This window comes from Cuculus canorus, chromosome 6 (assembly GCF_017976375.1).
Source record: "Cuculus canorus isolate bCucCan1 chromosome 6, bCucCan1.pri, whole genome shotgun sequence".
NCBI lineage: Eukaryota > Metazoa > Chordata > Aves > Cuculiformes > Cuculidae > Cuculus > Cuculus canorus.
The window spans coordinates 7224995-7249869 of record NC_071406.1 but is presented as its reverse complement, the minus strand read 5'-3'; the positions used below and the strand labels follow the sequence as shown (position 1 = coordinate 7249869).

Sequence of the window (24875 nt, the reverse complement as noted above, 5' to 3'; positions counted from 1 at the left end):
AGCCCTGCAGAGAAGGACTTGGGGGTACTGGTTGATGAGAAGCTCGACATGACCTGGCAATGTGCGCTCGCAGCCCAGGCGGCCAGTCGTATCCTGGGCTACATCAAAAGCAGCGTGGCCAGCAGTCGAGGGGGATTCTGCCCTTCTATTCCTCTCTTGTGAGACCTCATCTGGAATCCTGTGTCCAGCTCTAGAATCCCCAACATAAGAAGGATATGGAACTGTTGGAGCAGGTCAAGAAGAGGCCATGGAGATGATCAGAGGGCTGGAGCAGCTCTGCTATGAGGACAGGCTGGGAGAGTTGGGGTTGTTCAGCCTGGAGAAAGTGAAGGCTCTGGAGAGACCTGATAGTGGCCTTCAAGTACCTGAAGGGGCTACAGGAAAGCTGGGGAGGGACTTTTTTACAAGGGCCTGGAATGGTAGGACGAGGAGGGGTGGTTTTAAATTGGAAAGGGGAAGATTTAGATCAGACATTGGGAAGCAATTCTTCATGATGAGAGAGGTGAGACACTGGCACAGGTTGCCCAGGGAGGCTGTGGCTGCCCCATCCCTGGAGGTGTTCAAGGCCAGGTTGGATGGGGCCTTGGGCAGCCTGGTCTGTTGGGAGGTGTCCCTGCCCATGGCAGGGGGGTTGGAACTGGATGAGCTTTAAGGTCCCTTCCAACCCAAACCATTCTATGATTTGAAATTAATTACAACAGATTCACGAGCAAAGCTGCAAAGTGTATTATTCCTTGAATTCCATGACTTCTAAGGAAAGTTTAACTTTCACCTTCCCAGTACTTTACCTAACTGACCTTTAGTGTGATGGTTTTCTGATGGAGAACTCTTGTCACAAGACATTAAAATTAAGTCTTGCTCAGTGGCAGCTGCAAAAGATGATTTGCCCTTTTGTGAAGTTCTACACAATTTATACACAGTCTCACTGACCTTTTTGTAGCAAAACCAATATGTGACTCCTCTGACATTTAAAAATCAAGGTAGCAACAATAACTGAGACTGTCTAAACCATTCCTCCTACTGAAAGCTCTATCATGTAAAATGTTAAGCAAAAATTAAGTCAGGAATTACAAATATGTATGAATATTAGAGCAGTGCCCAAGTACGGAATTTAATCCTTTGCTCTTTGGCATCCACACTTACAAAGATGTTTTAAGTTTGAAAAAGAATGATCAGATGCAGGTTATAAAAGGAAGCGTCAAATACACTGGTTCCTCTCCAAATGCAGGGCACATCCTTTGGGCTGAGACAAGGGGGAAGAGAAGTGGCTTTGCGCATCACTGCAAAACGAGGAGGTTCAAGAGTGATTCATTTCAGAAAAAGGATGTCTAGAAAGAATTTCAGAAGCACTCAGACTTACAGGAACACCTAATTTCTCTAAATGTGCAACAGCTGGGCTGGTCACAGCATTTCTAAATAAAGAAATGGAATTGGTTGGCTTGTATTAATTCAAATTTCATTCATTGGCAATAGATACACAAAATCCTTGCTGATTAATTTGGTTTGTTATCCTAGAGGCTGGGTCAGGCAGCAAACCACGTGACCAGCTATTGCACTCAACATGCATTTGTTTTCTGAGAGCATTCTATATAACTTGTGTATTCCCTGAACGTATGTCACCTTCTATCCATTCTCAAATAGCAACAGAAAATAAAGAACAGGCCTATGGTTTGTATATAAATTGGGAAGACAATAGAAAGAAAATAAATTTAAACTTTAAGCAGTTATTCAGTCATTCAAAAAAAACCCACCAACAACCGAACCCTTATTGATTCATGATTATCTTGTGAGGATACAAAGGAAAAGCCAGAGAGAAAGATATTGCATCTCATTTACTTTGAGAGGTTTATTGCAATCTATTTTCACAATTTCATTTGAAGGCTTTGTTAAGAATGCTGTTCTTCTCACCTGCTTCTGACACTCATGTAAATTATCAATTGGCTCGTTTCCTCCTGATTTTCACATTGCAAGCATCCAGTTATTTTAGCTTTGAGCCAGTTCTGTACTTCAGAATATTCAATCTTGCTGACTTAAGTTAAAAATGCAGAATTTTTATTGTATAATTTATTAAAATGCTTAGAAAAATGATACAATTTAATGTGACACTAGAAAACTAACTCAAAGCGTCACAGTTTCATTAAAAATGTGCACAGTTGCCAATACAAAGAGTCTTGATCTGTTAAAACATTTTCTTTTAAATAAACAGCTAAGGATAAAAAAAAATATTGTGGCACTTCAGGATATGAGACGTTCTTTTTATTGCATGTTCTAATGCTCAAATCAATACAGGTTCATCAGTAGCAGGCGATGCACTTGCCATCGTATCGTATTTTCAGGGCGAATCTTAACCTTTCCGATGCCGCTCGTGTTAGGGTGTCAGTCGTTTGGGATCGCGGGGGAACATGGAGGTTTGACGGACGTTATGCAGCCCGAGGTAGAGCATAGTTACTCTTTCCAGCCCTACAACAAATGACAAAGCTCATCAGTACAGTCTTTGGTTTGAAACTCTGAAGAAGCGACAGGTACTTTACACCCACAGCCAGTCTTCCACCGCGGTGGGACCAAAGACTGTGACGGATGCAGGAGTATGTCATTGGAAAGGAGGTAGATCCAGGAACTGGGGATTTTGCATACAGCGCCTTCAGCCGCGAGACAGGGCTCATTTGGAACGTCTCAATAAATAGAGACTCAACTCTGCTCTGAACCACTTCAGACTTTCAAGAAAGGGGGTGTAGAAAACCGAAATGGGAGGTGGGTAATGGGGAGAACTGCATCCTGAATACAGTAACTGCAGCACAGTCCAAAACAGTCTCAACGGCTTCGGAGTAGGAGATATGGAGTGCCATAAGCAACTACAGTAAAAACTTACAGTTGAGGAGGTTTACCCTAAACCCTCTGCAGTACAGAAACAGAGATTCAGCAAGAAGTACCTGTGTATCTATCCACTGATATCTTGATAATAATAAATATTTCTCTGGTCACAGTGTTCTCTCTTCCTGAAATCTTAGAGGCTATGTGTGTAGTGTGGGACATGGAAGGACTCCCTGATCCATGGGGCTACATATGCACCCCGGCCATGCAGAGGTGAAACCCAGATGCATGCTAGTTTTCACATGCTGCCCTTCTATGCTGAAGTTTCCGCCTGAAACAGCTAGAAACCAGTGTTAATTCTCACAGTTTGGCTGGTACTTGGCCTGGCCTCTGGGATGTGCCATGACAAGCATTTTCTCTGCAGAAGAGATGTAGCTTCAGTTTTCTTCATGTCATTTCTGAGTGGCCTTAGTGGTTTTCGTTCATATGCTGCATCTCCTCTGCACTGCTCACAAGTGCTGCATGGTCATCGACTCCTACATCTTGTAGGTGTTTCAAAACAGTTGTCTCAATAGCATCTCGCAGATTCAACGCATTTACTGAAGGCATGGTTAGGCAGCAGTTGTGAAAACATGCTGAGAATATACTACATATTCTTCACAAAAGTAAGGCAGAAAGACTAAAACAAAGAAATCATTGTATTTATTGATCAGCACCTACAAAGTATCCTATTTCCATATGCAGGAACAAGTTTCATCCTGCGAGTGAAAGCAATGTGCGCGTAGCTGTAAATTGTTATCATTAAAATGCCTAAAACCTATCTTTTTTTCACTTTAATATGTAAAATACTCACCCCCAATGCACGAAGCCTCAATTCCTTTGCTGAAACAATTAGCATCAGCTAAAGTGGTCAGTGACATTCAGTCAGATCACTGAATAAGACAGGACCGATCATTTATTTCTCCTCACTGCAGAACAGCTTCATCAAATGTACTAAGAGACTGGTGGCTTCTGGTATTAGAAGGCTATGATAAATCCATACACCATACAGTCTTTTCTCACTTTCTTAGATTCTCTTCATTGATCAAATTTCCAAGTGATGGAATGTTTATCAGCCTGGCTGATAAACTGGCATTTTCTCTTGTGACCACCTACTTTTTAAACTTGCCAGACCGTGCCATCATTATTTTGCCTATTTATTTTACAATGATCCTTACATTTTAGCTTCTTTTCTTAAATTCTGCAGGATAAAGAGCCCCACACATATATAACAAGGCTACTAGTCTTAATTTTAGACTAAGCAGTTTAAACTAAGCTCAGGCTAACACAGAATAAAATAAAATATACTTACCTATTCCACCACCTGCATGTGGAGGAGCACCAAACCGAAAGGAATCAATATAAGCCTTTATTTTCTCCAAATCTAGAAAGGAAAAAGATACATTTCTCACCTGCTTAATGAACACCAAGCCAAACATGTAAGGGAAATGAGGACTGCAAACACAATAAAGAATTTACCAATTTAGCTTACAAACCAACAGTGTAGTTGACTATCTAGATACCGTGACTACAACAGTTGTTTTATAATTTTGTCAATAACTTCAATCGGTGAAGAAATTCTAGAACTGAGTGAGAGCCAGGCCCAAGCCTTCATTGTAACTTACGAAAAATAGTGACTTCTTGAATGAACCGCAGTGAGAAAGCAAAGATTTACCAACTCTTTTTCCATCTTGCTACTCCTTTAGTAGCAAAGAAGTAGTTGGAGCTACTCCTTTTTTTGCTACTGCCTACCTGCCACCTCACTTTGCCATCCACTGAAAGCATAATTTTAATCTACATTTTACCCTCATGATCTCCACCTAATTTAGTCTCTTTCCCTTCCACTCTTAGCTGGCCTTGTCCCTGCTCAATCTTTTTTTGTCTCATTTAACTAACAGCCACTTCTTCCTTACTTGCTCTCAGTTCAAGACTTAAAAATGCCACCCAAGAGTCTGCTGGAGTACTCTGTAAAAAGTCTGTAAGAGTACAGAAAAGCGTGACTGATTGAGACTTGTTTGTCTACCCTTGTTCTGTTGAAGGTATTTCCTGCAGTACATTCTCTCTAATGTCTTCAGAAACAACTCCTTCTCATCAAGGTGTTGCTGGGAAACTCACTAGTTCCTTAGTATCACCACTCTACAGTAAAATGGTTAAAGAGAATGAGATGGATTAACATGAAGAATGAAATAGTACCGTGATTTTAGCACTACTGCCGTATAACAAATTCTGCCCCACATTCTTCCTTTAAAGGAAACAAATCCAAATATGATTTATATTCATTTAAATTCAGCTTCATATTGTTTGACTCATTACCGATGCCGTGATGCTGGGCCCTTTCTGTCAGCAGCTGGGGATCATGAATTCTCTGAGCTCCAGACAAGATCTCTTCCCCTCTCATGAACATATCGTAAGAGTTGGAATATTTCTGCAAAAGCAAAGATGAGTTTACTTACTACCTACGGTTGCTCCATCCTTAGGTAGCTAATATGCACCTCTCAATAACTCCATTTATGATATCCAAAGTTGTGCAGAATGAGAGCAATGTATTTGGAATCTGCTTGGAAACTGCAGCCCTTTGGAGTTGTTTAAAAAACTTAAGTTCATTCACACACCTTTTGAAAAACTATTACACTCACGTGTAGTTATCCCAGTAAAAGATGCACTACAGACTTTTACCCTGGATTTAAGTATAAACTGGGAAATTTATAACCATGTAAAAAAGCATGTTTTCTGTTAGTGTCTGTTGCCTTGGCAGAATGTTTTTGCCTCTTTTCAGCAATGGCATCAGTGCTCTGACCATAGAGATCTCTTCCGAAAGGTCTCCCAATTTTAGCTAGATTTGTTTCTTTCTGGTATGTTTTCACCAGTGAAGAATAACTGTAAACATTCTACAAGTCATGTAACACTGACTTGTCTTGTTACCAGAATTTTAATTATAGCAGCAGATCACATAGATATATTTTCTCTATTTTGTCTAGCTATCCCTACACAGAATAATTTACAAAAAAAAATCACTGACAGCAACAAAGAGTTTTACTTACAGGGTTTACTGGGTCTGGCATTGTATAAAAAGGCCTCACAGCAAGAGGATATTTGTCAAGAATATAGAAGTCGGTGTCATACTGAAAGCAGATAAAACAGCACAAGAGAAAATGATGTAAAGAAGAAATTACAAGAGGAAGAAAAAAACATTGATCTTTGAAATAAAATTAAAATAGCTTTCCACAGTTTTCCCAACAGCTTTCCACAAATTTGACAGGATTATCTTAAAAAATAATAGTTGTCAATAAAAGCGGTGTATTATTTTTCAGTTTTCCAATACTACTTCTAGTGTAAACTTACGAACGTTTAGCAGTAACATGTCTTGTTGTAGTAATATGCATTTATTTTTTTACCAAAGCTCTCATCATCTCCTATAGATTTAGTTAGAATCTGGGTTGGTTTTGTTTTTTCAGTTATCCTAAGAACTGGGTTTAGAATCTACTATCCTGTTTGGTGCTCAGTATAACAGGTGACAGAAATAAGTACAGAAAATTGAAACAGCTTATTAATGAGAAAGACAAAACTGTCAGTAGATTCAATAAGCAGCAGCAAAATGGAAATGCAGTCAGACAATTAAAAAATGCTTATGCTAATCAGAAGCTCTTCACTACTTCTGCATGTTCTAAGACACTGTGATCTCAATAAGTGTGTAAAAAGTAGCTCTCCCTGAAACAGGCATTTGTACCAACCCAAGGACTCCACGACACAAGGTTTCAGATTTGATGACAAACTTGTTTTTCTAAAATAACAGTTACCTTTTCCTTTACCAGGCGCCCCAGGAGCTTCTCATTAGGTGTGCTGAAAAAGATTACGGCCATTAAAATTAAGTGATTTAAATGTGTACCAACATTTCAAGATCTGCTGCACTAGAAAATCTAGTACTTTTTTTCTGAACGTTTTGGACTGTGCAGACAGAAATTTCAAAACTGAAGTGTATTTATTTCTGTTCCTAAGTATTTTGTATTGGTCCTAAAACTCCCTTGAATTAAGCAATATCTAAAGATATTCTTGCTCTTCATAGAACTACTTCCTAATCACCATCTTCTGATATTGAAGAATTGCGTACTGTATTTCTTATTGGCATATAACTTTTGCGGTCATTTCGTCTTAGGTGCAATAAGTGAGAAACATAAGCAGTTGCTGAGGAAATTATGACCTATCAGACTTATAACTGAGATATCTCAGACACACAGATTGTTAACTGTAAAAACACACATTATCCTAATGGTACTGGATATACTAGGGGAAAGAACAGAGATGTTTCCACTCATTAAATGTCTTTGAAAAAGTTTATATATAATCAATTAATTAAACCCATCTTTCAGTGAATCAATGGGATTGCAATCATGATCACTTAACCAGTCTTCCCAGAGGTGGAAAGAAGAAATGGGAAACTTACTGAAAATAAAGAACTTGGGACTGAAGAATCTTTTTGTCTAATCGTATTCAAAGACATGACAATTCACATGAAGGACTGCAATTGTTAGCAAAACAAATGCTTCTTTTATTCTTAGAAGGCTGAAGTTACTCTCACTTTGTGTTGTAAATGACTTTCTTTTGGATATCAGAGTTTGCATGTATAGTCTAGGGTGAAGGATGGGACCGTTTTCATAATCATTCATTTATTTGTCCAGAGATCTGGATACAAGTACTGTTTACTCCTCTAAAAGCTTGTGGTTACTTCTTAAGGGCTGTCAGGTGCACAGTACAAACCTGACACTTTACTACCACTCTCACAAGGCTCTGGCACGTTTGCGTACTGCCAACTACCTCAGATCTTCTTCATCACCCATCTCAACACCAGCCTCCCTGAGCATGGCCACAGCTTCACGGTACTCCAGCCTCAGAGTTGGCTCCAAAAACTTAAAAGGTTCACATGGGAACTGTTTGTTCACTGTCTGAATTTCAGTTTGGAATCTATGAGGAAACAAGAACAGAAGCAAAATACAAAACAATCAAGAAATGTACTCTCCTTGCATCCAAGAATGATTTTGCAACGGCAATAGTTTTGCCACAAGAGGTCCCTCTTGCAACATAAAAAACTGTTCTAAAGCCTCTTCTGGAGAAATTCTGTATAATCCTAATGAAACGTTTCATGTAAGTTCATGCATCTACTTCAATTATATACATGTTAATATGTTATTACTACTTCTATTTTATTTCCTTTGTAGGAAATAATTGACTAGGTCAAATGTTCACAGTAAAGACACTGAGAAATCATCCCTTTGCCTTGTAGTATTTACAAATCCTTCTCTGATGTGAGTAATATCCTATTTCAAATATAAAAGCGAAGTTTCCTTCCAGACAGATGAAAAGATTTGCATTTCTGCTGGCAAGATAGTCTAATTTGTAAGCTAACGAGAACCACTTCGTAAACCGCTGGCCTGGCTTTTTAATGAGTTAGTCTTTGAATAAAGAAAATAATCTTTGCTCCTTTCACAGCCGAGATGGAGGCTGTTACAATAAATCTGATTCAGAAAAACTTTCTTAGATAGTAACTATTAAGATTAATTTCAAAATAGAACAATCAGGCTACCTGTGGTGGCACAAAAGGAAGGACATTTTAAATTAATGATGGATCATTTCTGGTAGGAAGCTCATTCAAAAGTAAGCAACGAGTTTTCTTAGTGCAAGCCAGCATACTCTGGGAAATGCAACTCAGGCTAAAACTGGACAGCTTACTGGCCTATGGCTTGAGCGAACTTTAGTCAGGCACAAAGAAAACAATTAAGAGCAAAGCAAAAAAGTTCATTTTGAAGTTCTATTGTAGATTACATTACTAATGTAATGTTGTAGATGAGATTACTAAGGATTATCTGAAAAGATGAGGATAAAATGCTCACCCATTTCATACCACAGTGCAAGAGATCTCAAACAAAGAAAGTTGCTCATGGAATGGAAAACACTGTCATTACCTTTCCTGAAGTCCCTTGAATATCTGCACCAAGGTATCTGCAATCTCGTCTACCACTTCATGATAGTGGTAGTTAAAAGCCATTTCGATATCCAGACCAACAAACTCCGTCAGGTGTCTGTGTGTATTGGAGTCCTCAGCTCTAAATACTGTAAAATCAATCAACAGAAACTCTTAACTGACCTGAAATTATCATTCCATTTTGAAAAATAACACTGACAATCAATCACATCAGCATTTGCATCAGGCAGACAATGCTGTCTTTACACATGCCAATTCTCACTGAAAAACAAAAAGAAAACTAGCTGCCTCAGAGCATCGTTTATAACAACAGTGACAGCATTATTGTAGCTGTGGTGCTCAAAGGATAAAAGACAGACAAGACTTGTAGAGAGGCAGTAGCTCTTGTTAGACCAGCAGACAAAAGGGGAAAAAACAGACAAGCTTTCAGGCATTCAAGAACTTTCAGATTTGAAAACTGCCTTTTTCAGAGGAAACGGACTCGTGCATGTGTGTGTTTTCTGGGGTTTGGGTTTTTTTCAGATATATGAGTCCAATATAAATCTGTCTTCCTATAAACCATGACTCGTTTGTCAGTGGTTAACAAGAAATTTAGGATCTTCTGAATTACTTGTATTTTTTAAAATTTCATAAGCTGTTATTGACTTTTTTCCAGCATTCCCAGCTTACAAATCTTTAAACTTGTCTTGGAGGTCTTAGAAAAAAAATGCTGTAGTATCACCTAAAGAGACCATGTCCAGTCAGCTTTTCAGAAAGCAAAAACACAAGCCTTGGAATTATTCACTTTTATTGTTTACTGACATCCCAGTTAAAAGTATGCATTTTCTAAATAAAGTTGTTTGGTACATATACAAAAGCAAGGGTAAGTACATGTTAAGTACAAGGGTAAGTACATATGCAATGTGAAGTACATAAAACCTAGCTTGCCTGTTTTAAGTGGGCAACTAAACGTAACTAGGCAACTGCTGGGTATGGTTAATAGGAAACTATGGTTTACAGTAACCACAGCGTTGTCCCATTTTTAACTAACTTCATCGTATTATCAATTTCCAATGCAACTCTGCTCTTTCTCCTCATAGAACAGTACTGGAGAAAAGCACTCCACCCTTATTTCAGCATTTTAGTTTTGTTCCAGCAACTCCTCTTATCTTTACTCTCATTAGTTGCTCCAGCTGAAATTTATGTTTGGTGAGTGAAACTGTATCAAGTGCAACCACTCAAAGCTTTCAGTATGTGTGTTATCTTATTTGTACCACAGCTGCTAAAAGCCATCACTGCACGCTTCACGCTATGGATAAACCAATGCTTTTCTTACCTGGCCCAACGCAGAAAACCTTCTCAAAGTCAGCACATATACACATCTGCTTGTACAGCTGTGGGGACTGAGCCAGGTAGGCACTGCTTTTGAAGTATGACACAGTAAACACATTGGCTCCTCCTTCACTGGCAGCTGAAAGGCAAATGCTTGCAGTAATTATTAAAATAAAAATGTAAAAAATAAATCAGAGGTAGATTGAGACTACTGGTCTGATATTTAGAGTTCTAGCAGCCCAGCATTTCTGTGGAAGCCAATCTTTATCAGTGGCTTTGGTTTCCAGCGATTAACAGCTGAGGCCGAGATTGAAGTGCATATCCTGTTCTGTCTCGACCATCCTCTCTAACTGAAGGCAGAAATATCTCTCAGAGCCAAAACTAGATGTATCAGAGGACATCTGCCAAAGGTATAAAGCTTTTTTTTGCAGTTTGAGGCAGTTTTCAAAGAATAGGAGCCAAGAACACAAGCATCTGAATCCCTTACTGCAAACTGCTTACCAAAGCTATCAGCTCAGTCACTTGGCCTCTCCGTGTGTGAGTTATAATTGCCTAACTTGCTAACAGAAGCATGCCAGAGTGAAAGATTACTTAATAATCTCTGAAACTTCTAATGTTAATGTAACTCTAGGCAAAGTACTAATTATTATCATTACTAACCCTTCCACTGAGACTAATGTTTCTTTTCGTTCATTACCACTACTCCCGCTGAAATGGTTTCAGTGAATGTTTACAGTTATTTCCGAATACAGGTACCACTTAAACTCTCAAATCTTGGAGCAGCTATAATATTTAAATTTGAAGTTTAGTAAGGATTGCATCAACTTCACTCAGTTATTTTTACAGACCATGATCTCATTCAAACAATAGGATACTTGCTTGCTTGCTCGCAACGGTACACTGCACAGTGAGAATAGCACACTTCCTCAAAGGTCCTACATAAATAAACTAATCGGGAGTCTAATAGTTCATCCTGTTTCAACTGTCTTCGTAGGAAAAAAGTTATCTAATCTTGTAGTTCAATGATACATTCCATGTTGAAAGAATAGTTGCTCACATGTATTTTGTGAAAAAGCCTTTTTTTAATCTCAACCAAGAGCTGCTTTCAAAAAAATAAATACAGAAGTGTAAAATTCAGTTGGCGAAATGCATGCATATCATGCATGCACATATTCTGCCCTGCATTTTCCATGCCACGTGCCTTAGTGACATCAACAAAACCTCAAAGGACACCAATAAGATGGAAGAAAAGCATCCATCAGTAAATCAATTAATTTGACTTTTGAAAACAATACAGCACATCAACAACAGAACTAGAAGCAAAATTTACATTTCCAGACTTTTAGTCAGGCTGAAGCTGTTATGCCACACTTTTAGAAAACTTATCTCACATCTTTTATTGAGCCATGTGCTCATCACTGGAGAAGTGACATATTGTATGTAATGGCATCATCTTCTATACCATTATATGTATGTTGTAACTTCCTTATGATAGAAGGTACGTTTAATCTAAAGTAGAATGGGTTTGGTTTTGATACTAGGAATGGAACTGGCAGTGCACAATATTGAGAACACTGATCTGAAGAACAATGTCTGCGATCATCTGTATTTACTCAAATGAAACTTTCAAGCTACTACAGAGTACTTAAATTGGGTATGTAATATATTTGTCTTATCATTCTTTTAACATGCAAAGTCAGGAGAAAAGTAAAGAACAACTTTGATTCCTGCTAGAAGTACTTGCATTGTTGCATTGAAATAAGAAATAAAACTTTATCTTTTTTAAATAACAATTTACTGAATTTTTGGCAGATAGGTACACAGAGCAGCTGTAAAAGAAGCAGACCTCTAGCTGCTGGATTGCAAACACAATACCTGAGATGATTTTGGGAGTCTGAATTTCCACAAATCCCTTGCGAATAAGAGTTTCTCGGAAAAGCTGACAAATACCAGACTGAAGGCAGAAGACTGCCTGACTCGTGGAGGTCTATAAGAAAAAGACAAAATAATGAATCCTACGTTAATTTTTCCTGACTGTTACGGTTTCTGGACAGCTGGAAGGATGAATCTCTTCTCTTAGGAACACCTGATTACTGCATTTGCCTAAACAGGGAAAAGTGCAAATCAGTAATTGTTCATTACACAAAAAGAAACAGCAAAGAAAACAAGAACTTCTTATTTCAATTTATGGTATATTTAGTTAGGAAGGAGGCACTATGGTCAAGTCTCCATTTAAAGAAACTCTGATATATGAGATATGCTTCTGCAAATAAAGGTTTTATAGTAAGAAATTAAATAAAACCACTAAACCCGTTAAAAAGCTTTCAACTAAACCAGCTGCAGTAATACACAGTCCACAATAAAAGCAAAGCCCTCAATAACTTACATAAGGTAGAAATGTTAGTGTCTATTAAAGGCTATCAAATACAATGTTTTTCCTGTGAAAACACAGCCACATGTTAACCAGGTAAAACACTGCCACAAAAACATCCCCAAACTGAGGTCTGAACTCCCAGCACTTCGAGCAGCCCACATAACACCTGATCACATGAACTGCAGTTCTTCTGTGTCAACACTGACTCCAAAAGTACATTTAGCTGAGAACAAAAGTAGACTTAGCTGAATTGATCATCTTTTTGTTTAGGTATGTGACACAGTTAAGCTACTTATCTGCCTGGCAAATAGCTACACTTAAAAGTTCCTGTAACAGTCTTGGGCTTTAGCATGAAAAAAAAAAAAACCCTGTAGTGAAAACACTGCAATACATCAACGCTAAACCCATATCTGATTTTGTGCTCACCACGTTAAAGACCCAACAGTTAGCAGCCTGGAAGCATATATAAAACCTAACGAATTCTTGCAAACAACTGAGAGAACATTTCTTTACGACAATCTGCGTCACAGCACTGTTTACTTCTCCTTCTGAAAGGTACCCAACTTTTCAGTTAGGGTAAGAAGAGCTTTGTGGGCTTTTTCACATGACTCCTACCAAACCACAAAATGAAAAACCCCCAACCAAAACAAATTATATAAGCACCCAAATTTAGACAGTCACTCAGTAAAGACGTGGAAATAATGCTACATCCCTCATCTCTGCAAGATAAAGATATCACTAGAGTGAAAAAAAACAAAAAAGAAAACTGTAATAATTCTGCAGATCTGTAGCAATTTGGAGTTATTTGCAATTTTAGCTGACCAGTAAAATACCTCAGGAGTGTTACGTGGCTGCGACTAGTAAATAATAGCTAGCTGCTCTCACTGTCTGATAGCATTAACCACAGCCACTACTCCCACTACTTTCAAAATGAAGGAAATGATGTTTTGAGCAACAGTTACAAAAGTACCCTCAAAGTTTTTCACGTGGGTCTCACAGAATCAGATGTATGTTAAGACTTTGCCTGAGTTCTGGGTATAATTTGGCAGTCAAAGCATTGGGATGATTCAAAGGAATATTTTCTTCTTTTCTTTTTTTTCTTAACCATTTCCTACTTGGAAGCTGAAACACACCTTCCAAGAGATGACACCTTAAACAGTCAGATTTGGGTTTACCAATACAGGTTTTGATAAACTAGACCAACTTCTAAAAATGCTAAGAGATAAAACATGTAACATTTGAAGTGGGATAGTAACAAAGCCTTCTCTGCCCTCTGATGAACCAACACCAGTTTCGTGCCAGAGCAGGTAAGGATGCAGTTCTAAGTCATAGAGTCCTAGGAAAAAGAAAACTGGTTGCTAAACCTAATCCAGAAGCAATTTCTTGGTCTGATGCCTATAAGTGTGTCCAGAAACACAGTGAATAACACAGTTCTCCTCTAACAATAGTAGTTTGTCAGGAAGTAACTGCTGGCTTTATCGAGGATGCAAAGCGAAGACTCTTGTCTTCTTAATCCTGTCTACAATTACACATTATGCTTTAAAAATAGGATTCATGAAAGCAGCCAAATTCACAGATGTGGACACGGAAGCTTTTACTTAACTACAGACCAAGGAAAGACTATGCAGCAATTCTCTAAACCTCAAATTAGACCAGAGAAGACCACTCTTCTACCTAGCAAAGGTAGCTGAGTTTCAGTATCTGCTCATTCAGAGACTGCCAACAAGGATAACCGCTGAGAACCTGTGATACTGCAGTCTCCCTGTAGGAATTAAACAGGCCAATAAGATGTTTGGGATAAGCTCTTGAAGAACTGCAACTGGCAACATGCAGTGGAGTCAAATGCATGACCTCAAAAGTTTTATGTACTGTTACAACCTCCCAAAGATTTTAAAGATGACTCGGTATCCACACATGGAGTAAAACTTAAGATTTAATTACATCCTTTGCACTGGCATAATGGACAAAATAAGAGTGGATTTCTCTGAAAGATATAATTCAAGCTGTTATCCTGTTTTTCACTGAGATGCTAGTCTGTACCTTACCATGAGTGGTACAAGGGCAGGTAACACAGTTACCATTCCAGCTACCACCTTTAAGACACAGCAAATTAAAGACAGAGACAGCTATCAAAATTAGTTGATTTTTACCTTTGCCTTAAAAAAGATTTTGCCATGGCATTTGCTTCCTGTAATGTTTACTCTAATATGAACTGTTCCACATAGATATTGACAAACTATCTTACCAGAGTCTATGGGAAAGACAGTAAATATTCCTTCAAGAGTTAAATAGAAACAGAAACAAACTTATGACACTTAAAGGTTGCTGCATTTAACAGTGTTAATGTTTTAACTTGGCCCGCAGAGTTGATTTTACAGAAAAACATTATTTTTAATAATCACCTTTGTCACCAACAGCAGAAGAAACTGTTTGGCTAACAATGCTGAAATATGTGTTTTGGTCATAACCTCACTCTAATTTCACCTGTGTGTTCATTATTTAATTGGCACAAAGGAAAATACTGATAATAATAGAACAGAGTGTATTTTAACACTACAAGCAAGATTATAAAAACAATTAGCACATTTCATGCAGCACAAGCTGCAGAGTTAGAATAATAGCCATGTAAGCTGCCAGAGGCCAACAAACGTGTTTCTATAGAATTGAGGGCAGTTAACACCTTACGTGATCATATCTCAAGGAGGTGTGACTCAGGCACCTGAGTTGCGAACTTTTCTTTTCACTCTCACATCACATCTAGAACTTGTTCCACTCTCACCTCACATTTGCCCGCTCTAACTACCAATCTTCTACCATGAGCAATCACTAAATACAAAAAGTAGGCTAAATAAAAAGGGAAAATAATGTAACGTAGCCTATGTTCTTTTAAGTAGTATACATTTTTAATAATTTAATTAATTTTGCAATTCCTCTCCCATCTATATGAGAAATGAAGGTTTGGCTAGGAAATAGGATTTATGTTAAATAATGATTTTTTAACCCCAAAGTGACTCAAGTCAACTTTTATTCAAACTTCAATACTTCTTACAGTATAAAAAAGAGACAAGAACATGCAGTTTTGTTGTCTAAAGGGCTCAGATTGTGTTATGTCTTCACTACCAAATCACTACCCACAATAAAATAAACTGTAGGTCTCCTTGTTCATTTCAGTTTGAATTCAGCCAGGAAAACTCAGCTTTTGCAATGAGTAAATTAAATTCGACACAATGAGATCAAGCTTGAAGTAATCAAGTATTTTGACAAAAACTGCATTAAGATCAGCGTACAGTAGGATAATCGTTTAACATACTGTGACATCCATAAACTACTAGAGATACAGTTTACTGTTTATGCTTTACTCTGAACAGTTTAGAAAGGGTAATATTGACCCTAAAAAGACTGACTCTGCTTTGGTCACAGTGAGCTGTGCATTAGCAGATACAATTACAGCATTATGACTGCTTAATTCCAGCCAAATTTGGACAGATCCTGTTGAGATAAAGACCCTGCTGCACATAAAAATAAGCCAGAGCAAGGATATCAGTCAGGACAACTGTTAAAACTGGATGAAGCTGAATTGATTTTTTTCTTCAGAAGGAGACAAGCTGAAAAGCAAAAGCCCCAAAATCAGTGTTTCACTTGTCTTTTCTTCATTGCTTTTCATCTACCACAGATCTTCATGACATAGAGTTTCTATAGGTGTTTTTACAGGCATGGCAAGTCTACACATCACTGAATACTTCAGTTAAACTTAAGAGCAGCAGAAAAGTAAAGATTTAAAACCACAATCAGTACTCCAATTTGCCCTTTTTTATTGTTCTGATAAAGGAACAGTAAATCAAACATCTCTAGAATCAGCCATTTTGACTTCCATTAAGCTATCATGAAAAATAGATACTTAGGTCAAGAGTGGTTTCCTCACGGTCACTTCTGGTTACGTGAAAGAAAATCTGGTCTATACAAGGACTCTGCTTTCTTCTTACTGGCTCTCTTGCCGCTACACTCCCAGTTTTTCTGCTTCATGAGTATGTGACCTGTATTTTATGAGTTAACCTGTCAGGAATGGATTCAGTCTTCCTGTCATCATTCCCTGGAAAAGATTTTTAAACCCCCTCCACCCTAAATAATCACTATTTTCCTTCCCTACATCTGAATAAAAACTACATCAATAGCTTGGGACCTGAGCATCTAAGTACACCCCATCCCTAAACTCAAAAAAAACCTACTAGGCACCTCTGGCAGATCTTTGTCAAAACGCAAGATTGTTAAAAATACAGTGCACTGCTCAGGTCTCTTTTCACAAGTACGGAAGTCTTGCAATCTTTGTAGATTACTTTGCTTATTACATCTCCACTAATGTAATTTCCTTCTTTTTAATTGCACTCCTTCTATTGCATCATAATCAAACTCTCCTTGGTGCATATCATAGCTGGATGGAGTGATGCTATTTTTGGAAATCCAGTTCCTTTCATTCATGCAGTAACAGTTTCACAGCTCCACTTTATCATGATCTGGCCCTATCCAATGAAAACACTACTTCAAATTAATTAAACTACTTAATTGCTTTAAAGACTGTATCCAAATAAACAAAAAAAAAAAAAGTAGTTCCATACTAAGGACATTTTGAGTCTGAATCTAGCCAGGAACTATGTATTTAGTTTGTTTCAACTTTCTCCAGAAACCAGTCTCTCTTGTTTTTGATGTTCGATGACCTTCTTCTTCCTTAAGAAACTGGGGCACCAAGGAAACCAGCGCTAGATGGTGTGCCTATCTGTGGTTGGACCTCCTCCACACTTGCAGGAACAGACCATCAGAGCACCTCTGTTAGAACTATCTTGTTAATGTTTCTTCCCTGCTGCCCATGATTTGGTTTTCCTAGAAGAACTATGCACAGCAGCGGCTAACAATGGTTTTAGATCTGTCTCTGAGCTTTAACACATCATATCTTCTATTCCTCTTTAACACATCATGTCTTCTATTCCTCCTTAACACATACGTACTTCTGCAGTAGGTTTGAAACACTAAGGGCTCTCCAAAGTCCTATTTGTGCTGCAGCTTCACTCTATACAACCAAATCACCAAAAATCAATTACTGCTTTTTAGGACTTAGAGGGGGCAGTTTCAGTAATTTTGAGGGACAAACTGCCTTGGCGTCCTCACTCTTGTGATGTCACTGCATAGAGAGCTTAGGACATGCACATATACAAAAGCATGTGTACTCTTACAGGGGTTTCCTCTTTCTCCATTAAATACCTTTTCAGCTTATTCAGCTCTTCCTTTAAAAATACAAGTCAAAGTAACACATAATTATTTAGAATCTTCTTTTGCACAAGTAAAGCTCCTGCAGAACAAACAAAACAAACTTATGAATAGGCATGAGCCTACTGTTCCAAAATAATCTGCTTTTGTTCTGAAACATATAATGAAATGTGCAACAGAAAAGACACAGATAGTCAGAGAGAGGAACTTTTCCCATACATAAGAGATATGACAGATATACAAGATAGACACCCAAGCCTAAAAATCTGTGACCAGATTACATCCAGCCACAGATGCACACACAGGATGAGGCACAAGGCACTGACATAGTGAGATTTGACATTTCATCCTTTGTAAAAAGTTATCCTGAATTCCTGGTGAGCATGAAATAGCTGTTAGGCACCACATTGCGGCAGCTGTTGGAGCCACGGAGAAAAAGAGCTTTGGTAGAAGGCAGAGTTTGGGTTCTGATCTCAAAACAAGGTGCCAAACAGTGCTGAACAAACGATATAGTGACTGTTTGGGACATACAATTCAGAAAATGTTGCAGCAGCATCCACTTAGCTCACCAGCTGTACCCTCTGAGCAGAATACTCACATCTGATGTTCTATTACTATATCGGCAGAGATATATAAGAAGTATTGGGAGAATCCTGCTGGACTACTGAACGTGTATACGGACAGAAGAATTTTAGCCCACCCCTTTGTGTTTCATCTCTTGTGTTTACTCTGGCATTAGTGCCTTCCTTCTTTTTCCATTACTATATACCTTCGCAGGTTTTACTCTGCAGATGCCCTCACTGAATTACAGCCAAGGATACTTCCATACCAGTATTTTCAGCAAGCATTTTTAAACTGTTATTTCCCTTTGTATTACTTCTCTGTTCTCTTTGGTGTTCATGGCTCTTTCCATTTTATTATACAGGTCTTTCATTAATTTAATGGATTTCCTTTAGTTTCTATGGAGTGCTGTAGACTGTTTTTCTTCATCACACGAAGTTTAAGCGAAACCTCCACTTCAAGCATCCCAGAGTTCTCCCTCCAACTTAGTACTAACGCTACCATAAGCTAATGATCCTTTAAATGACTTTCACTTTCAACTGTTAGTATAGAATTCTTTTCATCAAAGGCTTAATTTAAGACACAGAAGAGACCACCAATATGATTAGGGGCTGAGTAACCTGAAAGCAATCACAAACAGAAGTTGCTTAGTATTATACATAAGGTCAAGTGAATTAACCTTGGTCCAAGTAAAACAAATTGCACAAGTAGTTTTGATTACTGAAATAAGGGGATCAGATGTTAAAAAGGTTTAAGAATCTCAGTGCCAGAACTCTTCCAATTTTTCCAATAAATGACTTTTCGGGTTTATTTCCCTCATCCATAGATTGATTTAATGAGAAACTGCCATTATCAGAACTTGGAAGGTAGTACTAGGCAGACCATAAAAATAAGCTAAGCATACTCTTCAATGAAAAGTTAATTAAAATTTTATTGTGAAGAGCCAAATATGGGAAAAGACCAGAAAGTGTCATGTCAATATGAACTGTTGTTAGTTACATACACACTTGGTGTTAGCTGTTCCATTAAAAAAGGACAAAAGGTCTTTAAGTGATTCAGAGTTTTGCTGCTGATCAGAAAAATTAAATATTCGGGAGGTATATGAATTCACAGAAGGCTGTGTCTGTAGGACATGGATGAAGAAAGGTTTTCAGAAAAAAAAAAAAAAGAAAGAGACACGAATGCTGAGGAATAAAGAATGAGAATCAGATTGGTATCATGGCCTGGTACATCACTTGTGAGACAAGCATTACAGCACCTCAATTACACGTTAAATTCAAAACTTCCAGCTTATACTTCAGAACTGAGCTCTCAGTAGATTTGAGTATCTAAGATTACATTTGAGAAGAAACATTTCCTTGCAGTTGTCCATATTCAGTCACCTTTGACTTCTATAAATAAAAAAGCCCATACGTACTCGTTCACCTTAAAGCTATTAATATGTGTTCTTTGATTAATGTTAGGAAAGGTGATCATTTAGGATTAAAAATCACTGTGTTTTCACAATGCCACTCACTAATATGTTCTTTATTTTTCCTCTGGCCAACAATACACTTCCACCAAATCCACGACTTTTACTGCTTCATGGATTAGAAACGCAAGGAATAAACAGTTGCAGGCAAGCATGCAACACAGCGTGTTCCTTACCCTCAGATCAATGACTCTGTTGTCCAGTCTTGTATCTTGGTTTACAGTAGCTCTTCCATCCTAAACGGTTGTGCAAAAATACATAATGAAAACATACACCTCCAAAAAATAAGAAACTCAACCCCAATAAAACAAAATGAATGGAGAAAAACATCCTCTGGATAAAAATCAAGGGCTACTTGCAAGTTCAATAGAATTTTTAGTTCATTCTAGAAAGAACATACAGCAAATTGGCAGCATAGCAAAGCTTAAGGTGAAACTTCTCGCAGAGGTCACAGGCAGATCTCAACTATGAGGATCCAGAAGACAGACATGAACTGCAAATCCTCTAGTTTTGACCTCCTACTGCAGTTCAGCAGACATCAAAGCCATAGAAATTTCTGTAATGGTATTGGATAACATAAAGGAGGTAAAATGCAAGCCTAACAACCCCCAAAATCACTGCATTACAGAAGTCGCCTGGCTTCCGGGCTTTTGTTCAATCACAAACACAATTAAAAGTATTTAAGGATGCAAAGTTTTCACCTCCTCTCCTTCCACTTCTGGGCGAACAGCATCATCCAGCTGTAAGGGCAGTCGAGGTTCAGCTAAACTGATCACATAGATCTGAAATTGAGACAGGAACAGAAATAGCATGAGACTCAGCTCAAAAGGAGGTGTGATTTACAAAAGGATATTTCTGGCATAGACTTGAAACAGTGTTTGCATAGGCTGTTAGCTGGAGGACTGTGATTTTATTCAAATTCTAAAGAAACATGGGTGCATTCTCACGACAATACTGGAAGTGCTTAGTTCTTATTTTCCTTTTGAAAGATTAAAAATATCTTTTTTTCTTCTGTGAAGCACTGACTTGAACAAGCACACACTGCCTGAGGGAGTAGCCAATAGGCATGAATGCCAGGTCTCAAACAACTAGATTTCTGAGAGTTTTAGGTTCCGATTCCAGCAAGATCACCCTGTTCTTCTCATTGTTAATGTATTATTTTACTTATCATGTGATTATATCTCAAAGAGCCACTTCAGACTGAAAATTTACAAGACACCCAAATTACAATCAGAGAATGGAAAAGCAACTTTGCTGGCCTTACAGTCTTGTAATAGGTGCAGTGAATTTGATACTCTTTCAGAAAAATCAAGCATGTGATAATCTGCACATGTACAAAAATGTGTTTCTTCCAAATCTGCAGATTCCCCCAATGCTGTGAGCTAAAATTTACCTTACTGCTATAACTATAACAGCCGTTGTACTCTACTCCTGAGGTGACTGTGTTTCAGCTGTATTATAGGCATACAATTTGCGTGAAAACCTTTAGAAGGAAACAACATAAAGGTTTAAATATTCTTTCTATTCAAACAAATTATAAAGTTGCACTTCCTCTGGCCCTACAGCACAAGCTACAAAAATTTTAGATTTCAAGAGCCTACACACTGTTAAGCCAGTGCTTTACTTTTGCTGGGAGTTATGTATTCCATTCCATTGTACTAAAGGGAAGATTGTAACTTTCTGATCAAGAAGAAATTTCTGACTTGCACTTAAAAAGCAGCAGACTTTTTATTACAGTATCTGCTGCAGTAAAGAACCAAAAACTAGAATTACAAGCATTCCTAGCCAAATACTTCTAGTGAGATACTTGATTTTACTTGGCACTGTAATTCAAATGGTAGATTAAACTAGGATTCATTAAAATAGAATCAAAAAAACAAATCCCTTAAAGCCAGAAATGTTCCATGTTTATGTATGATACTCTGAAATTAGTAGTTTAAAGCAATTTATTTCTCTGGCCTGGGACTGACAAAGTTTAGATATGTAGATAGACAGACAGCCTAAACAGATAATGTCTCTGACAATTAACCCGTGCTCCATTTGCTCAAAAATTTACCCTTTGAACGTGAAGCTCAACATCTTGCTGAGTGCAGCCTCCAATTTTCTGATGTGCTTTTCTCACAACACCTTCTACATCCACAATGCTCTCTTTGTTGATGCTGTCAATAAAGATAGGAAAAGAGGTTTACTAAATCTCATTGCACACTGCAGCAGACTCAGTACTGAGTACTAGGACATTCAGGTACTTTATGGACTGCTGGAACAAGAAAACAGAGTTAAGGATAAGGGTAAATTTACTTATTATAAATATAATGCCTGGGTAATGAAGGACTTACGCTAAAATATTCCCAGTCACAATGAATTCAAACTGGAATGAAAGACTTGGGAGGGAAAGAATTGTGATTAAGCTTAGTGCTTGCTAGTTCTTTGTGTGTGTATATATAAACTGACAAGTTGCCTAGCTCTTTTTTAGGCCACATACACTCTTGCATGTGACAGCTGATGCAATGATCTGAAAGATTCGTCTTAGCCAGCAGAACAACAAACTGAAAGGAAGTCCTAGATCTGGAGGGGAAAATCAAAACTGACTGTGCTTGTTTAAACTACATGACCTGTTACTGAAAGATGTAAGATGCTTCAAAGTAATTTCTCTGTGACAGGGGATATCTTGATTGCTCTCCACTAACAGTCACTAATAATGCATTAAAACATGACATAACATCTTGAAAGTCTTAAAAAAATATGATATAAAGTACGTGTGCTATAAGTAAGCAATAGCAAAAGTCTCAAAAGTCATAGGTGAGAAAATAACTTGTATGAGCAATACTTATAATATTTAGGTATTTAACGTCCTGGACTTTAAACCAATAATTTTCTACAGACAATCTGACCCCCACTGGAAACATATTTTCACCCCGTTTCTTTGCTAGCCTGCTTACAAACAGCCAAATATCAGAAAATACTGTTTTCCCTTTCATGAAAAGTACCTGTTACCATTAATTTTATCTTTCACTTCTCTGGCCTCCTTGAGAAGACTGGAAAGCACTTTATGTCATCACTTGACCACATAAGCCCTTAGAAAGCAGGAAAGCAGCAGGCTCACAATTTAACTGCACATAATAAGAGGTGAGCAAGGATGTCATTGGACAAGCTGGCCACTGCCGATCTCATTAAAGCAAAGTGCAACTGATAAGTATATAAGGTTGGCGCTTTTTTTCCACCAAGCTCCCCTCCCCATGCCTCCAAAAACCCAACTCACAAACTCCACACAGCTAAATTGGAGGGTGGTGAGACAAATATTGCTATGCTCAAGAGCTGTTACTGAGGGGCGGTAACGCCAGGTTAAAGGAGGCACAGACAGAGCACAAGCAGCTACAAGCTACTGCTGATGGTAACTACGATCCTAATCACTTGCATCTGCATCAGTTTATCCAACTAACTAAAAAAAAAGCCGAATTTGACCATTTTAGTTCATTACACTATTTCTTTGATATTATACTTTCAGATGACAGAACTCAATGGCAGCTGCTCTAAAAGTTATACAGACCGTGATGCTTCATGTGCTTGAGTGGATTTCATTAGGTAATTCCTCATACTGCCTAAAACTTGTGAATAGTATGTTTTTCTGATACATTTACACTTTAAAAGAGCTACAGTTGCTCAAATCAGTATAATGAACAAATGACTAAATTTGTACAAAGCAGAGGTCGACAGTAGGCTTTAAATCATAATTAATTTAGTTAAGGGGGAGCCTTCATTCATCTCCATTATTGAAGGAGGCAACAAAAGCAAAATGAGAAATGACACTAAGTGCTTAAAAGTACTCTCTCTTACAAATGATTCTGTTTTAAACCCTTTAAAAAAGACTGAGGCGGCAATACAATGCTTTGGATGCAAGAGAATGTCAGGATAAGAAGCAGAGAATGTATCATGCTAAAATAGTATTAGGTGTAACTATAAATTCCCTTCGCTTTTCAAATAAACAACTTTTTAAAAGAATAAATGTTTTACTCTCGTGCTAAACTCTCCTCTATTTTTCCCACTTCCTTTTTCATGCCAACATTTTGGCAAGGGCTCAGAAAACACTACTAATGACACTAATAGCACTGTCTTCATTGAAAACAGAAGTTTCTAGTCCACTGAATAAAAGCCCTCTCACTAATAATTGCAAATAAAAATGTTTTAAACTTACTGAAGCAAATTCTCTGCATTGTGAAAAAGAAAACAAAAGATAAATACAAATGTGTTGTCTGATGGATTCATAATTAGATTACTGATCCCATGGCTGAGAAACGGTGTTAGTGAAGTCATCACAGATCTTTGATCACAACATACATGGAATTCGAGACATGCAAAATGGCATCAGTTTAAAAATATAGGAAGAAACTGACTTCTACATCACTGTGGCTGTAATACTGCTTTGCAAACTTGCATAACAGAACTTTAAAACTTGGCGCTTGTGATTAAACATGCTTTTCTTCTCTCTCTCTAAACTGGAGTTGCCATTAAAGCATTATGTTTCTTTGTCTGGAACACGCTTTCAAATTGTAACATCCCTTAGTCATTAAATTTGCCATCATTTTAACATGTATTTCAACTGTGTTCCTACCTGCGCAGATCCCAGTTTCCAAATACACATATATTGTCAGGCACACAAACGCACTACCAAGTTTTTTACTGCACACGACCATCTTTATATTTAGGAACATTCATCATCTACTGTAAACTTGCATTAGATAATTACAAAATATGCTTTTGCTCATTCAGACTACATCTCTAATCTGGGATGGAAGTAAAAGCTTGCATTTTGAGTTCTGTTTGAACCACGCTCAGCAAGATCTAGTGCTGGAAAAACCTGGAGTCCCCAGCATAGTGCATCAAATGTAAATTAGAGAACCCTAGAAGGTGTTGCTTTGATCCCAACAGGTAATTCTAAGAATGTTACTGAAACAGTAATGTCAGTTCAAGTTACAACAAGGAACAAGATGCTTTAATTAAATGCTGGTAACTACAGCAAATTGTTCTCCACAGCAGCAGCCCTAAGTCATCTAGGTGATTTCTTCACAAAATTC

At 37.8% G+C, this 24875-nt stretch overlaps 1 protein-coding gene across 1 annotated transcript in view; it reads right to left on the bottom strand.

The window, feature by feature from the left end:
• Positions 1-1821: 1821 nt before the first annotated feature.
• The window catches only part of DARS1 (aspartyl-tRNA synthetase 1), a 40539-nt gene continuing 17485 nt past the window's right edge, over positions 1822-24875 (bottom strand). The window contains exons 5-16 of the mRNA XM_054070033.1: positions 21860-21962; positions 20505-20585; positions 19980-20039; positions 12014-12125; positions 10143-10277; positions 8808-8955; positions 7663-7809; positions 6648-6690; positions 5892-5972; positions 5164-5275; positions 4163-4234; positions 1822-2460 (exon numbers count right to left, since the gene is read on the bottom strand). Coding sequence (XP_053926008.1) covers positions 2369-2460; positions 4163-4234; positions 5164-5275; positions 5892-5972; positions 6648-6690; positions 7663-7809; positions 8808-8955; positions 10143-10277; positions 12014-12125; positions 19980-20039; positions 20505-20585; positions 21860-21962 — 1186 coding nt within the window. The 3' untranslated portion in view covers positions 1822-2368. The remainder of the gene's footprint in view (positions 2461-4162; positions 4235-5163; positions 5276-5891; positions 5973-6647; positions 6691-7662; positions 7810-8807; positions 8956-10142; positions 10278-12013; positions 12126-19979; positions 20040-20504; positions 20586-21859; positions 21963-24875) is intronic.